Genomic DNA, 16,117 nt, shown 5'->3' on the forward strand with positions numbered 1-16,117 from the left:
TCAACCTTTCGAACACTGGTAACCTGTTGGTTCATATAGTATTGAAATAAAGAACATCAGGAGGTGGTTTGTTATGTATATAGGCTCTGAGCTCTTTAGTGGCTTCACAAATCAGGAGTGGCACCCCAAATTGTGCCTCAAAGATTTCAGAGGGCTTATGCACATTTAATTCCACTGGGATGCAACCAATAAATCCCGAGGCATTCTATTTGTGAATCATGAAGAATAATGTATTAGAGACAATCCATTTGGAAGATTACCTCAAATAAAACGGAACAGCATGCCTTTTAAAGCCTAAACTGAACGTTCATTTTCTATTGAATATTTTAATTGAAAAAAATTAAGTTATTGCATTTGAAAAATGCCAATTAAAAGCCTCAGAACTATCACTGTAACAACTTTAATTGTTTTCCGTTTTCCCAGCTAAATGGGTTATGCGAAAATTAATAGCCCCAGCTATTGAAGATTTACTTCACCAGACACCACCACAGTTTGCACTGTATCAACATTATAAGACTGCTGATGAACTATTAAACAAAAAGCTGAGTTTATATAGTTTTATTAGTTTAAAATGAGGAAATATATTTCAGCAATCACAGCTGTCTTGCCTAATTATTTTTCAAGACTGGAAGTAGGCATCTTTTCCCCCTTTCTACTGCAGGAATGCTCTGAGGAATTCATTGTAGGAGATTTTGGAAGTTAATGATTTGTCATAATATTCCAAGATGTGAAAGAACTCCTCTTCAGACAGGTTAATACCATACTTTCGAAGCACCTGCGGAAAATACAAAAACCTGACACATAGCTTATCTTTAATTAGGACCCATCCAGGAAAGTGAGCAGCAGGCAACCGAATTGGAATTGAAACATGCACACAATTCATTTAAGCAAAATTGCCTCATTCAGTTCCTCCACAGTTCAGAATATCTTAAGTCATTTTCTTTCCCAATGTTCCCATGGCAACATGGTTCTACGACTGCTTTTCTTGCATCTTCCCCATCATAGCATTGGGCTAATTTGTGAATTGGGTCAACACAATACAACCAAGTTGGGTTGGCAGGCTGGCTTAGCGTATGTTTGTTCCACAGGCAGAAACAGGCTTAGCTGTACCTGGATCTATAGTAGAGTAAGACGTTCAGGGCTGGGGATATATAAATAAGAACTTGCAACCTCCATTGACTTTTTCTCTACTGTAGAAATGCTGTATTTTCTCAGATGACTGACATTTTAACAGATCAGTACAGTGTTCCCTCACTTATTGCTGGAGTTAGGTTCCAGGACCACCTGCAATAAGTGAAAATCCACGAAGTAGGGATGCTATATTTATTTTAATATTTACACATTATTTTAGTAGTTATACACTATTTTAAGTCTTTATCAACCAATCGTGTGTTGATTAATCGCCTCCTTCTCCTCCCGTTGCTGCTTGGGCTCCTTTTTCTCTCCCTTTGGCTTCTCCTTCCTCCCTTCCTTAGGTGGTAAATTGTAATTTTTTATGATTTCCAATAGTCTTTTAGAGTTTACTAGCTGTGCCCGGCCACGCATTGCTGTGGCATTGTCTGGTGGTGTTGGTGAGAAATTGTTGAGGTAGTGGTGGTATTGAATGTCTGTTGTATGGTTGTCTTTATGTTTAGTATGCATTTGGTTGTTTGTGTACTGTGAAAGTGGTGAGGGTAGAGGGGTCTATGTATTTTAAAGGCAGTGTGGAAGAGGCCTAAGTGAGGCCTAACTCTGCCTGTCCCCTGGGCTGAGTGGGTTGCTAGGAGACCAAGTGGGCAGAGCTTAGCCTTCTAACTGGCAGCAAGTGGATAAAAACAATTATTCCTCTCCCTCTAATTAGGACTTTATTTTTCTTTTCTTTTTCTTGTATCAACCTAGAGGCGTGGATGAGGGGTTGTGCTGTCAATTTTCAAGGTTGGGGGGCCTTTAGTTTTGTTGTTTTGTCGGTCGCCGGGATTCCATCACTCTTTTATATATATAGATGGAAAAACCGCAAAACAGTGAATCCGCGAAAAGTGAACTGCGAAGTAGTGAGGGAACACTGTATTTTTAAAAAATAAAAATAAAATATTGCAAAATTTCCTAGAGGAGAAATTGAGAAAATACAGTATTTCAGGCACTGGTGATATTGTGTAAGCCAGCTTCAAGTCAAAATAAATGCATTATCCAAATATACCCAGAAACAGGGCTAATATTTGAGGCAAAAAAATGTGTGCTGGTCAGTGATCTCAAAATGGGTGGAAAGATCAATATGGTAACAGGAGCACCTTTGAATTTCCTGGATCCCAGCAATTTAAGCTACATGTAAACAAATGGTTACCTGTCTGAAATCTTGAACACTTAGCTGTCCAGTCCCACTTTCATCATGAAATTTAAAGGTACGTCTCATTGGTCTCCAGCAGTGCAGGATCTGGGGCTGAATCCTCATCATTGCATTGAAAAAGGTTGGTGACTGTGGCCCAAGGGGACCCTGACAAAAGTAAGGTAAAGGTAAATATACATTGGAGCCCTAGTCAGGTATTCTTTGGGTGAAGAAGAAAGCAGTGAGGTTATATTATTGACCCTATCCTCAGTGTCATCTGCTGATCCACCCCGTCCCCCATGGGCCTTTGCATTTTGGATGTCTGCATGCCAATTCTCATGCAGAGTTTCCTAAATCAGATATATATTCCAACACTCAAATATCCATGGGATAGGATGAATCCATGCATCAGAAGTGAGGGCTTCATGTTCCCTTCTCCGTGAACATAAACTCTATACCTGGACAGAACTTGATAGATTTTCCATGCATCCTGCATATTTGAGGAAATCCAGATATACATAGAAACAGCAAAATAATATGTTCTAGGATTTAAGCTTGCCAACTAGCCATTTTAAAATATTGGGGTAAATACAGTAGAGTCTCACTAATCCAAGCCTCGCTTATCCAAGCCTCTGGATAATCCAAGCCATTTTTGTAGTCAATGTTTTCAATATATTGTGATATTTTGGTGCTAAAATTGTAAATACAGTAATTACAACATAACATTACTGCATATTTAACTACTTTTTCTGTCAAATTTGTTGTATAACATGAAGTTTTGGTGCTTAATTTGTAAAATCATAACCTAATTTGATGTTTAATAGGCTTTTCCTTAAGCCCTCCTTATTATCCAAGATATTCGCTTATCCAAGCTTCTGCCGGCCCATTTAGCTTGGATAAGTGAGACTCTACTGTACTGAGAAGAAAGATTTCCCCCCACAAAAAAGAGATACAGGACTGAGAATATGAAATTTATATACCAAAAAAATGAGAAGCAAATAACCCACACAATAAACTAATGCATGTGACCAAGTTGATGAATAGGAACTGTAAAGGTATACAGGCTGACTATCCACCATCCAGATGCTTGGGATTAGAAATGTTTTGAATTTCTGGTTTTTTAAAATAAATAAATAAATAAATAAATAAATGGGAAAACTTGTTATTTACACTGGTCCCTATCTACACTGCCATATAATCCAGTTTCTGAATCCAGATTATCTGGTTTGAACTGGATTATATCACAGTGTAGACTCATATAATCCAGTTCAAAGCAGTTAAACTGTCTTAAATGGCAGCGCAGATCCAGCCTTAGAAGGATATCTGAGAGGTGGGACTAAAGTCTAAACATAAAATGCATTTATGTTCCGTATATATACCTTCTACACATAGTCTGGAGGTAATTGTATACACAATATTTGTAATACTTTTGTTCACTGAACCATCAGAAAGAAAAGGTGTCACTATCTCAGTCATCCATGTGGAAATTTTAGAAGCACTTTGGATTTCAGAATTTCAAATAAGAGACATTCAACCCCTAACAGAGGGCCCTTCCAGAGAGGCCCTATATCCCAGAATCTGATCCCAGGTTTTCTGCTTCGAACTGGATTATATGAGTCCGCACTGCCACATAATCTAGGATAAACAGAAAACCTGGGATCAAATCCTGGGATATAGGGCCTGTCTCAAAGAGCCCTGAATTAGAATCTCCTCTGGCGACATCATTTTCTCATCTTGCCCAAATTATGTTTACCTGTAGTCGTGGATTTTGGATTACAACTCTTTGTAGAGGAGACAATTCCTGTTGTTTAAACAGCAAGACACAGCTTTGAAGGAAGTCACAGTAGGCAAATTTGCCGACGCTCTTAAAATCATATTTGGTTGCAAGTTGCCTCAACTCTTCTTTGGTTAAATTCAAATTAGCTTTTTCCATTATAGCTGAAATAAACAAAAATGTATGGACAAAAATGCATCAAAATTGACACTTTTTGACAGTTAACTTTGGGCAAAGCAGCAGACAAATATTTCCGTTGAAGAACAGTAATACTGCTAATTCACATTACCAAGGTATATTACTACAGTCAAATGAATATGCATGAACCATAGGGTTGATATACACATATGCAACTTGATTTTATTACTCTGCATGGTCTAGTAGCAGATGAATGAACTCATCCAATGAAAAAATGCTTTAGGTGGTGAGAGACACCGAAGTCCTGTCTATGGTGCTTGTTCTGAAATGATTCATCCACCCCCAAGCTTATACTTGATGCTGCAATCCCTTGAATGAAAATGTGTATGTGATCAATACAAAATTATCACATTATTTATTTACTAGACATGATCAAGAGAAAGCAGTCTACTGTGCTACATAGCTTCAATGCTGTTTCTAGCTTAATCTCAATTATTCATGGGTTTCAGCAGGTCAAACTGGATGCGATGAAGCCACCCATATGGCAGCCACCTCAAAAGTCAATTTCGATGCTGGAATACAACATCTGAGCTCTGCGAGTGCAGTATTTTTTTTAATGAAGTAGAGAGTGTACAAGGATCAGGACATTCATTGGGATACCAAGATGCTTGTTTATAAAGCTACTAGGTGTGCCCGGCCACACGTTGCTGTGGCTTATGGGAATCATTTGTTGGCCAGGTGGAATAGCAGTGAATAGTCTTGCAGCCTCAAAGCCTGTCCATTTTCTTCTTATGGGAATCCTTGTTTGGTGAGCTGCTTGGAAGGCTGGGTACTTGCATTGTAGGGGAATAGTTTTTTGGGCTGCTAGAATTGCAATGTGAATAGCCTCACTACTTCAAAGCCTGTCTGTTTGCTACCTAGGGAAATCTGTGGTTGGTCAGCTTCAATAGTACAGAGTAGTATCACTGCTTCAAAGCCTGGCCACCTTCTACCAAGGTTAATCCTTTGATGCACTGAAAAGCCTTGAAACTTCAATGCCTGGCTGTGTTATACCTAGGGAAATCCTTGTTTGGCGAGCTGGAGTAACACCCGCCATCAAAGAGCCGCTTTGAAGTCTGGCTACTTCCTTTGTAGGGGAAATCTTGGTTGGCCAGGTTGAATAGTACTGAATAGCCTTGCTGCTTGCAAGCATGGCCGCTTTCTACCTTGTGGAATACTTGATTGGCCAGTTTGAATAGCAAGTATGCTGCAATTAATCATCTTGATCAGCATTTAATGGCCTTGCAGCTTCAAAGCCTGGCCAAACAAGATTCCCTGGGGGAATCTTTTGTTGGGAAGTGTTAGCTGGCCCTGATTGTTTCCTTTCTGGAATTTCCAATTTCCCTGTTTTCAGAGTGTTGCTCTTTATTTATATTGTTCTGTATTATTATATCACAGTAATTGTTATATATTATATTTATAATCTTATCTTATCTGCTTAGAACTGGATTATACCCCCTTCTACTGTATAAAATCTACACTGAACTGGATTATATGGCAGTGTCGACTCACGATAATCCAATTCAAAGCAGATACTATGGATTATGTGCCTTGGCATTCTTGGTTATATAGCTGTGTGGAAGGGCCTTGAGTCTACATTGCCATATAATCCAGTTCAAATCAGATAATCTGTATTTTATAGGCAGTGTGGATGAGGCCTAAGTGCACTCTGCCTGTGCCCTGGCCCCATTTTGGCTGAGGGAATTGCAAGGACATGAAGAGGGTGGGGCCTAAAGACAATTGTGGGCGGGAGCTAAAGGCAGCAGGGCCTACCTTTCTGACTGGCAGTTAGGGGGAGACAGGCTCTTCCTCATCCTCTGTAATTTGGACTATTTTTCTAGTTTTTTTTAATTGAAATACATAGATTGGATGACTTTCTTTTGTGGCCAAATTTGGTGTGATTTGGTTCAGTGGTTTTGTTGTTTACTCCATGGGGAAAACACACATTACATTTATGTATATATAGATTGTTCTGTCCATTTCACTTTTTTTGGCCTAAGCGTAATACTGTAATTTTTTCCCTGTAGAAGTTCATTTTGTTAGTTTTGGCTCAGCTCTCTAATCTGTTAATGCCATTTTGGATTGTGATCCTGTCCTCTGGGATATTAGCTATCCCCTACCAATTCAGTATCATCTGCAAATTCGATAAGCCAGCCTTTTATTCCATCACCATTGAATTTAACAACAAAATGAAGGAGTGGGTGAGGGTAACTGCATACACTTACTGCTTGACAAATCCCCAAATTCAATTATTTTCAGAGCTTCTCCATGCAGTTTATTTCTAAAATGGCAGTCAAAAGCTTGGAGATAGGGAGGAAGAATGTGAATTTCAAGTATTGTGAGGAAGTGTTGAGTTTCCTTTGAGTGTGCATACCCATTGGTTTATATGTGAATGAGGCAAAAATATAACATCTTAGTCTAACCCAAACTAGTCAATGACCAAAGAATTTTGTGATCTTTTTCTTTCATCAAGCATTTCCTGAGTGGAGCAGGTTGGGAAGCTTGATGTCTTATTTTCTTTCACCATTCATAGCATTTAATGCTTGCCGATTCGAACCGGCAAACTTCAGGTCAGCAACCTAACCTTAAGGTCAGCAGTTCAGTCAGCACAAAGGTTTAACCCATTGCACCACTGCGGCTCCAGAAAAACAATTGAGCTAATAAAAGAAATAAAGATATTACTTCATTATACATGGAGATGACCTTGTGCATATGGAAGAAAAAATGGAAAGAAGAGCCTTCACTAAGGCCATATACACTGCCATATAATTCAGTTTTTCAGTCCAGATTATCTGCTTTGAACTGGATTGTATGGTAAACTCATATTACCCAACTCAAAGCGGATAATCTGGATTCAGAAACTGGATTGTACGGCAGTGTAAATCCAGCTCAAGAGTCAGGTAGGCTTTTAGACTACAGGCTTTTAGACCATCTTCAAAAAATCAATTAAATCAGTTATTGGTCAATCAATACTAGTATAAATCCCATTGATTTAATGGTCTGTTGTGACTGGGACTAGTTATTGACTATACCTGGAGGGTACATCTTTGAATCAAGCTAATTTAATCAATTACAGGCATATTACAAAGATTTCCTGAAAGTTCTTTGATGCCCTTCCAGAATAGTTTTATAAACAAATGCAAGTTTATTCATGAATGTCCAACTTAAACATATATGAGTTTAATGTTATTAAATTACATATCTGGGATTTTGAAGTGGGTTAGCTGTGTGGAGCTTGAAAGAAAGAAAGTGGGATGTCATGTACATAATGACATCTGTACATAGTTAATTTAATCCTGTATCCAGTCTGCATAACTACCCTAACAACTAATTCAAGAATGCTGGGTGAAGCTTGTAACCTTTTTATTATAGCTGGATTTCTACTGTCCATAGTGAAGACTCAAGAAAATAACCAACCTAAAAAGTCTTCTACAGAAATTTCTCCCAGGCGTTCAACATCCTTCTCTTTGCACTCCTTCAATATTTCTCTCCAACGGCGCTGAATAACTTTTCGGATTTTACTTTCAATTGGCTGACAGTTCAGAATCGGTGGTGTCTGCACTGCAGCTGTATGTGGCCTGCTTGGTTCTGAGGTCTAAAAATCAAAGACAGCTTTTAACACAGCAACAACCAAAAGGATTGTTATTTCAGTTGCTTTCCAAAACATCATCAAGAATCCCCATTTGAAGTTTTTTTTAAAGAACGGAACTACTTACACACAGAGCCGTCCTTAGGTAATTTTATGTAGGCAGTAGTGGGGGTGGGGCGGTGCGGGGCCAGGGGCCAGGTGGTGTAGGCGGCAGGGCCGTGCGGCATGGGGGGCGGGGCCGCGTGGTGCGGGAGGTGGGGCCAGGTCACACGGCATGGGAGATGGGGCCAGGCCACGTGGGCCGTGGTGGGAAGGTCCAGCCAGTTTGGCTGGGCCTTCCCGCCGCAGCCTGACTGGGCCTTCCTGCTGTGCAGCCTGGCCCCGCCCCTGTGCAGCCCTGCCCCATGCCATGTAGCCCCGCCCCCATGCCATGCGGCCCCATTTCCCGCGCAGCACGCCCCCGCCCCCGTGCTGCACACCCCCCCCCCCCACAGGAAGGCCCAGAAAGAAGGAGAAGGAGGCGGGGTAGCGCCATCCTCCCAGGGCCTCGATAGCGCCCCCGGGACGATGGCGCCACAAGCAAAAGCCTACCTTGCCTGGCGGTTGGACCACCTCTGCTTACACAATTGGGATGAGCAAAATCTGTCTCCCCTCTCCTATGGCTGCAAATCAGGGATAGCATTCAGCAGACTGTTTTGTCAACAGACCGGGGCAAAGAGTCATTGATTATTGTGAAAAAAAATGCTCAAGTAGAGAATCTGCATTATTCCAAGTTAATTTTAAATTATGTTACTAGAATCTGAGAATAGATTTTAGGACCTCTTCATACACACCACCAGAATTGCCACAGTTTGCCAAGGATTGTGGCAACTTTGGCGGCACCCACTGGGAAGGTGTGGGGACCCATCGCCCCATGCCCCGTACCATCTTGGCTTCCTCCCTACCTCATCACACAGGGAGAAGTATCATGCAGCCGTCTCAACCCATAGTTTTCTATGGAAAGACAGGGTGCTTCCTGTCTTTCACCACCAGTTATTTTCGGTGGTGGAAGTTTTTTCTTTTTTTGCCAGTTTCTCCATGGAGCCACCACAGAAATACTTCCCTGGGGTGTGATGGGAGCTGCCAGGCTCCATGGCAAAACTACTAAACCCATGTTGCTGATGCCAAAAAATAGCCCATGTTCAGAGGTCCTTACACAGTATGTTCTCTAACTTTGAATTGCATCCATAAGGCATTTCCCTCTAAGAATATGACAGCTTCAATTGGTGGGGCAATTTCAGTCTTTTTCTCATGTTGATGAATTCATTTTCTGGAACTTTCCATCCTAATAGAGAGGATCAAACTCTATCATATATTTATAAGTTTCTCCCTCAAATGGTGGAAAATATCACTTGATTTTTAGATTCTTTGTTGGGTTACTGGACTTTTGAATGTAAGTGTGGACTTTATTTGCAAATTGAATTGCTTCAGTCCACTTATGTGCAGCTTTGTGAATCAACAAATAGTCAAGAATGTCCCCCATTGATTCATTCTTACTGCAGGTAAATTTATGAAGAACAAGGAAGATTTGCTTTATAATTGATTGAGCGTACAATAAAAATAGAAGAATATTGGTTCCGATTCACTCTTATCCCTCTTTTGTGTGTGTGCCTTCAAGTTGTTTGTCGACTAATGGCTACCTAATTAATTTCATACGATTTTCTTAGGCAAGGAATACTCAGAAAAAAGTTTTACCCGATCCTTCCTCTGAAACATAGCCTACCTTCTTAATGCACATTGGTGAGTATATTGATACTTTTAACAGCTGTCTTTTTATTTCAGTATAAATTCCTTCCCATCCATATAGACAACAAACTAGGTAAAATGTTCAAATTGATGTCAGTAATTTGGCAACCCACCTTTTTTAAAAAAAAGTACTAAACAAACAAATCACACAAGGGAGGTTAATCATGCCCTTGGTGTGCTGTCCTAAATTGTTCAGACCATTCAACGAGGGTTGAATGAAAAGTAATGCCTCCACCTTCGTTACTTGGGTTTGGATGGGAATATTTTAATAAATCAAACACAGAAATAATCCTTAGAATGTGTTCTTTAACTATCACTATTCACTTTTCCACATAATCACCAGACAATTGGATACATTTCTGCCAACAATGAACAAGTTTTCTGAAGCTGGCACGGAAGAAGCCAACACTCTGTTTCCACAACTAGCATCTCACAGTACCCATCGTGCACAGATCTTGCGATAGCCAAGCAAAGCAATAATGTGACCCACACATTCTTGTGAAATGCCGATTATGCTTGAAATTTCTCTCCAAGTGATACAACGATCGTCCTGAATTAATCTGTCAACCTTTGGCTTGTGAAACTCAGTGGTTGCTGTGAAAGGACACCCAACTCTTTGTTTGTCATGCAAGTCAGATGTTCCCACCTCAAAATCTTTGAACTTACTCGCCCAGTGACTCACAGTCCTTACATCAACACAATCACCATAAACAGCTTGCATTCTCTGATGAATCTCCTTTGGGGCGACATCTTCTGCTGTCAACAGTTCAGTGACTGCACGTTGCTTAAGTCGCATTGACCGACCGTCTGCACAGGGTTCCATACTTCGCACTTTAACAACACAACCGTTCAATGCTAAGGCTCCCCGCCAAATGGAACTGTAGAGGAGAGTCTACTGAACAAGCCAGTACCTGCTGCATATCAGTACTGCCATCTGTTGAGGAGTTATGAAGGTGGAGCCATTACTTTTCATTCAACCCTTGTACATTGGGTTTTCAATAGGGAATGCTGGACTCGAGGAAGAATGAGATATTTCTGGCATGAACAAAACCAAGGAACCAAGATTGCATTTCCTATCCCTCCCCCTCCGAATAGCTCAGAAAGGTCTTTGGCTGTGAAACACTTACTTTCATTGCTGTTGGTGGAGAGGCTGCTGTTTGGGGCCGTGAACATAACCGTGATCCAGGCTCAGCTGGTGTCACAGCTGCAACAGGTGTATCACTCATTTCTCGTCTTTCAAGGCTGAACTTCCTCAAAAACCAAGGATATTTCAGTTTTCCATTATGATCAAGAGGTACTGTGTTCCAGAGATTCTCAAACTATTCAGGTAAAAGACGGTGTATTAATGTAGGCCAAAAAAGCCAATGCTTCTACAAAAAGTGCTGAAGACAGGACTTATTACTCTTTCATATAGAAACATACAGAAGGTGTTTCAGATCTAGCCAAGGGTACTGTGGTTTTTAACCTTGAAAATATTTTTGATGGATTTTAATTGTGAATTTTTAATGCTGTTTGTGTTTAATTATGTTTTAATGTTTTAATTTTTGTATATTTTAAATTGTATATTAATGCTTTTATGTCAAGCTGCTTTGAGTCTCCTTTGCGGAGATAAAGCAGGGTAATAATAACAATAACAATAACAATAACAATAATAATAACCTTTCCCCCAATATCTGATGTGTGAGTTCGGTCACTGCAGAAAGAGATGTATGGAGGAACCTCTACCTAAAAGCATCCCAACTTAAAAGTGTTTTAGGTTAAGAGCTGTAGCCCACAGTGCCTCCTTGCCTTAAGCTCTTGTCCATTTGGGGAGATTGAGGAACTTTGAGTTAGTTGATTTTGTGTGTTTTTTATTACTGGTACTATATGTCTGGCTTCATGAAGGAAAGGAAAAGGAGGAGGGAGGCTTGAGTGATTATAGTATGAAGAAAATGATGCCTCTGCCTCTTCACTTTGTGCTTTGTGCTTCCACTATTTTAAAATTGATCTTTCTTTTGTTATTTTTCCATGTGAATGTATACATTGTTTGTTATTTATAAAGTACTTTTTCTTAACAAAAAGGGAGGGTTTCGGGGAGCCAGAAAGGATTAATAGCATTTCAATGCATTCCAATGAGAAAGTTCACTTTGAGAGAAGAGTATTTTGAGTTAAAAGTTCAGGCACGGAACAAATAAAACTCTTAAGTCAAGGTATCACTGTATTCTGGATCTGTTGGAAGCCAAACCTATTCTATATCCGAAGTTCTAGCCCTCATTCTTAAGAGCAATGCCTATGCCAACTGACACTTGAGTTTGCATCTTTTCTCTGCCTCAACCGCATTCTTATTCAAGTAAGATCTTTACATTTTATTTATTTTTTTCGTGTCAGGAGCAACCAGAGTTGCTTCTGGAGTGAGAGAATTGGCTGTCTGCAAGGACGTTGCCCAGGGGACGCCCGGATGTTTTGATGTTTTACCATCCTTGTGGGAGGCTTCTCTCATGCCCCTGCATTGAGCTGGAGCTGATAGAGGGAGCTCATCCGCACTCTCCCCGGGTGGGATTTGAACCTGGCAGCCTTCAGGTCAACAGCCCAACCTTCAAGTCACAAGGCTTTTATCCCCTAGGTCACCAGAGGCTCCTACCTTTAAATATGACTACACAGCATATAAAACATTTTTTCGGTGTGGGTGGGAGAAGCTATTGCTGCTAAACCAGTAAAAGAGTTAAGATTGTGAAAATTCCTCTTACAATTGGGGTACTAGATTGGCATTGTAGAGACTTATCATGGAAATTAAATATTGCTATCAATGGATCCCATTTTTGAGTAATGTACTCGTACACAATTTATTGGAGTGTGATATTTGCTCTAGATTTGAATCAGACAACCTATAAACTTTTGTTTTTCCTTGTAAAACATGAAAACAAAACACCTCCCTGACAAACCCTGCAGAAAGACCCCATAGAAAGCACATCACCTCTAAGGCTTTGGTTTGCATGTGGCAAGTTGCAGTTAAACATCAAAGGCTGTAACTACATTCTGAATTTCCTTTCAACTTTCCCCCATTGGTTCAAGCTGCTACCATATTATAAATTATACAAAACAAAACACACTTTGCACTACATCAGAGCAACTCAAAATGTTTTACAAGCATCAATTAAATATCACAAGAGCTTTGTGCAATGGGTTAGCTGAGATTATTCTTAACTACTGGTTGAAGGCTATCCCCTCGGGAAATGTGTAGACTATCAACAGTTTGGTAAGGAAGGTGAAGCAGAAAACTGCATTTATGATCCAGCAAAAGGGAGCTGCAATCATGTTCTACAGAAAGCACTGACATTAGTCTGAGCTGCAATTCAATTAAGTTTTGTGGACTCTTTGATGGCTTCAATTCAAAGTCTTACCATGGAATGATGGATTTTCCATGAGTATATCCAATGCAAACTAGTATTCAAAAGAGAATCTATAAGGAACCAGTAACAACAAGATAGGTATTCTCATGGGATTGATTTCCACTGGCAACATTTGTAGACTGTGGACTATTTCCAAAACAGGTATTAGTAGTTTATTAGGAAATAGGAAATCTATATATATAAAAGAGTGATGGCATCAGGGCAGCAGACAAAACAACAAAACTACAGGCCCCCCAACCTCGAAATTTGACAACACAACCCATCATCCACAGCTCTAGGTTGATACAACAAAAAGAAAAGAAAAATAAAGTCCTAATTAGAGGGAGAGGAATAATTGTTTTTATCCAATTGCTGCCAGTTAGAAGGCTAAGCTCTGCCCACTTGGTCTCCTAGCAACCGACTCAGCCCAGGGGACAGGCAGAGTTAGGCTTCACTTAAGTGTCTTCCACAGATTATCTAATTTGCACTGGATTATATGGCAGTGTAGACTCAAGGCCCTTCCACACAGCTATATAACCTATTTAGAATCTTATATTATCTGCTTTGAACTGGATTATCTTGACTCCACACTGCCATATAATGTAGTCATGCCGGCCACATGACCTTGGAGGAGTCTACAGACAATGCCAGCTCTTCGGCTTAGAAATGGAGATGAGCACCAACCCCCAGAGTCAGACATGACTGGACTTAATGTCAGGGGAAAATCTTTACCCTTTACCTTAACTACCACCAATTCCTCAACACTTTATTTCCCATACCACCATACTTCGCCACAGCAACGTGTGGCCGGGCACAGCTAGTAAACTACAAAAGACTTCAACCTGTGTGCAGCCTGGTGTGTTCAGCAAGGTGAAGCTATCCTGAGGTGTGACAGAGCTTAGAGCAGTGGTTCTCCACTTGTGGGTCCCCAGATGTTTTGGCCTTCAACTCTCAGAAATCCTAACAGCTGGTAATCTGGCTGGGATTTCTGGGAGTTGTAGGCCAAAACACCTGGGGATCCAATCTCTTGGATCTTTACTTTTGCTTTTTAAGAACTATTTATTCGGAAATAGGAAATAAATAGTTCTTAAAAAGCAAAAGTAAAGATCCAAAAGATTATTGCAGAACCAAGGCTATAGAGATTAATCCAAGAAAACCTTAGGCATGAAACAAGGTTCCATTAATACATGACATAGTCCCATGAACTTGATTACAGGATAATCCAAGAAAGCAAGAGCTGCTTCTAACTCAAACGAGACGTTGCTTTGACAAAGATTCCTCTCTCAGCAGACTTTTGTAATAGCATAACATGAAGGCATTCCTTTGCCCTTTGACCTCTCTCTTATTTGCTATTCTAAGACTTCTGCGAACCCCCCTAAATTCCAAGCGGCTGGCCCGGTCTAGAGATGCATTATCGTCAACGCCAAACTGCTCGCTAATGTTATCAGGCTGGGAACTGTTCTCCCTTCCTGCTTCTTGCACCTGGGAAACATCAGCATCAACCACACCATTTCCTCCCATTGGAAAGCCTCCCTGTTCCCCATCTTCCACAGCAGGAACACCCTGCACCTGAATCCCATAATTCTCATCAGAGTCATCTTGAAACTCATCCTGAACCTGAATTCCCTCATCCTGAACCTGTATCCCAAAATCCTCGTCAGAGTCACTCTGAGGCTGAGTCACAACAAGCTCTCCCATGGCAATGTCCCACAACCTTTGCTTTAGGGATTCTTGTGCCATTTTGAATCCCAAAAGGGATGCAGATAGTCCAATTGAGGCCGCTTTCCATTCAATCCTCCTTGCCCAAAGGGGTTTGGAGGCTTCATAGGGGAGGTGATGTAGTAAACCTGTTCCCAGGTTAAATACCATTATTTTTAACCCTGGTACTCAATGGACATTCACCCATTTCTAGGAGCAGGACAGCATTTGGTACACAGGAAGGCACATTTAGAAGATCTCTTATAAACCTTGCTTGCACTCTTTCTAGGTTTAACGTCAAATTTTCACACCATATAGCCGCATCAAAGAGGAGTTTAGAGGCTATTTTGACGTTAAAGATTTTTAGTGTGGGGGGACATATTATCCTCCTTCGTTGTAATAAAATCTTATTATAGCTGCTCAGCAGGCCTTTGCCTTTTGAATCACTGTTTTAGAGTGTACTTTCCAGGATAAGGTGTGATGGAAGGCAAGGCCAAATACTGGAAGCTTCTGATTTGCTCTAGCGAGAATTTGTCAGTAGACTATTTATATTTTGTAAATTTACTTTCAAAGACCAACCTTACAAAAAAAATACTTGAGTATAAGCTGACCAGAATATAATCAGAGGCACCTAATTTTACCACAAAAAACCTGGGAAAACATTTATTCCAGTATAAGCCGAGGGTGGTAAATTTCAGAAATAAAAATAGATACCAATAAAATTACATCAATTGAGGCATCAGTAGGTTAAATATTTTTGAAAATTTACATAAAGCTCAAATTTAAGATAAGACTGTCCAACTCTGATTAAATTATTATTCTCATCTTCTTCAATGTAAATGTGCTTATGTATCCTTTTAATAATAATAGAGTAAAATAATACATGTAATAATATAATAATAATAAATACAGGGAAATAATACATGTAATAATAAATAGAGTAAAATAGGCTGTGACTGTGGCACAAGCTGGTTAGCAGCCAGCTGCAACAAATCACTCTGACCAAGAGGTCATGAGTTTGAGGCCAGCCCGTGCCTGCGTCTGTCTCTGTCTCTGTTCTATGTTATGGCATTGAATGTTTGCCTTATATGTGCAATGTGATCTGCCCTGAGTCCCCTTCGGGGTGAGAAGGGCGGAATATAAATACTGCAAATAAATAAATAAATAAATAATAAAATAATAAATGCAATAATAATAATAATAATAATAATAAGAAGAAGAAGAACAGAGTGAAATAATAAATGTATTATTATTAATAATAAAAATGGAGTAAAATAAATGTAATAGTAGCAACAATAATAGAGAAAAATAATAACTGTAATAATACCAATAATAATAGAGAAAAATAATAAATATACCATATATTCTCGAGTATAAGCTGACCCAAATATAAGCCAACCAGGACCCTCACCCAAGTATAAGCC

The 16,117-nt window shown here is 40.0% G+C and overlaps 1 protein-coding gene across 1 annotated transcript in view; it reads right to left on the minus strand.

Annotated features, from left to right (window-relative positions):
- Window positions 1-543: 543 nt before the first annotated feature.
- efcab6 (EF-hand calcium binding domain 6) overlaps window positions 544-16,117 on the minus strand; it is a 191,402-nt gene continuing 175,828 nt past the window's right edge. The window contains exons 27-31 of the mRNA XM_062981881.1: window positions 10,755-10,946; window positions 7,671-7,848; window positions 4,056-4,240; window positions 2,321-2,470; window positions 544-775 (exon numbers count right to left, since the gene is read on the minus strand). Of these exons, the coding sequence (XP_062837951.1) occupies window positions 653-775; window positions 2,321-2,470; window positions 4,056-4,240; window positions 7,671-7,848; window positions 10,755-10,946 (828 nt within the window). The 3' untranslated portion in view covers window positions 544-652. The remainder of the gene's footprint in view (window positions 776-2,320; window positions 2,471-4,055; window positions 4,241-7,670; window positions 7,849-10,754; window positions 10,947-16,117) is intronic.

The sequence above is a fragment of the Anolis carolinensis genome, chromosome 5 (assembly GCF_035594765.1).
Source record: "Anolis carolinensis isolate JA03-04 chromosome 5, rAnoCar3.1.pri, whole genome shotgun sequence".
Lineage (NCBI taxonomy): Eukaryota > Metazoa > Chordata > Lepidosauria > Squamata > Dactyloidae > Anolis > Anolis carolinensis.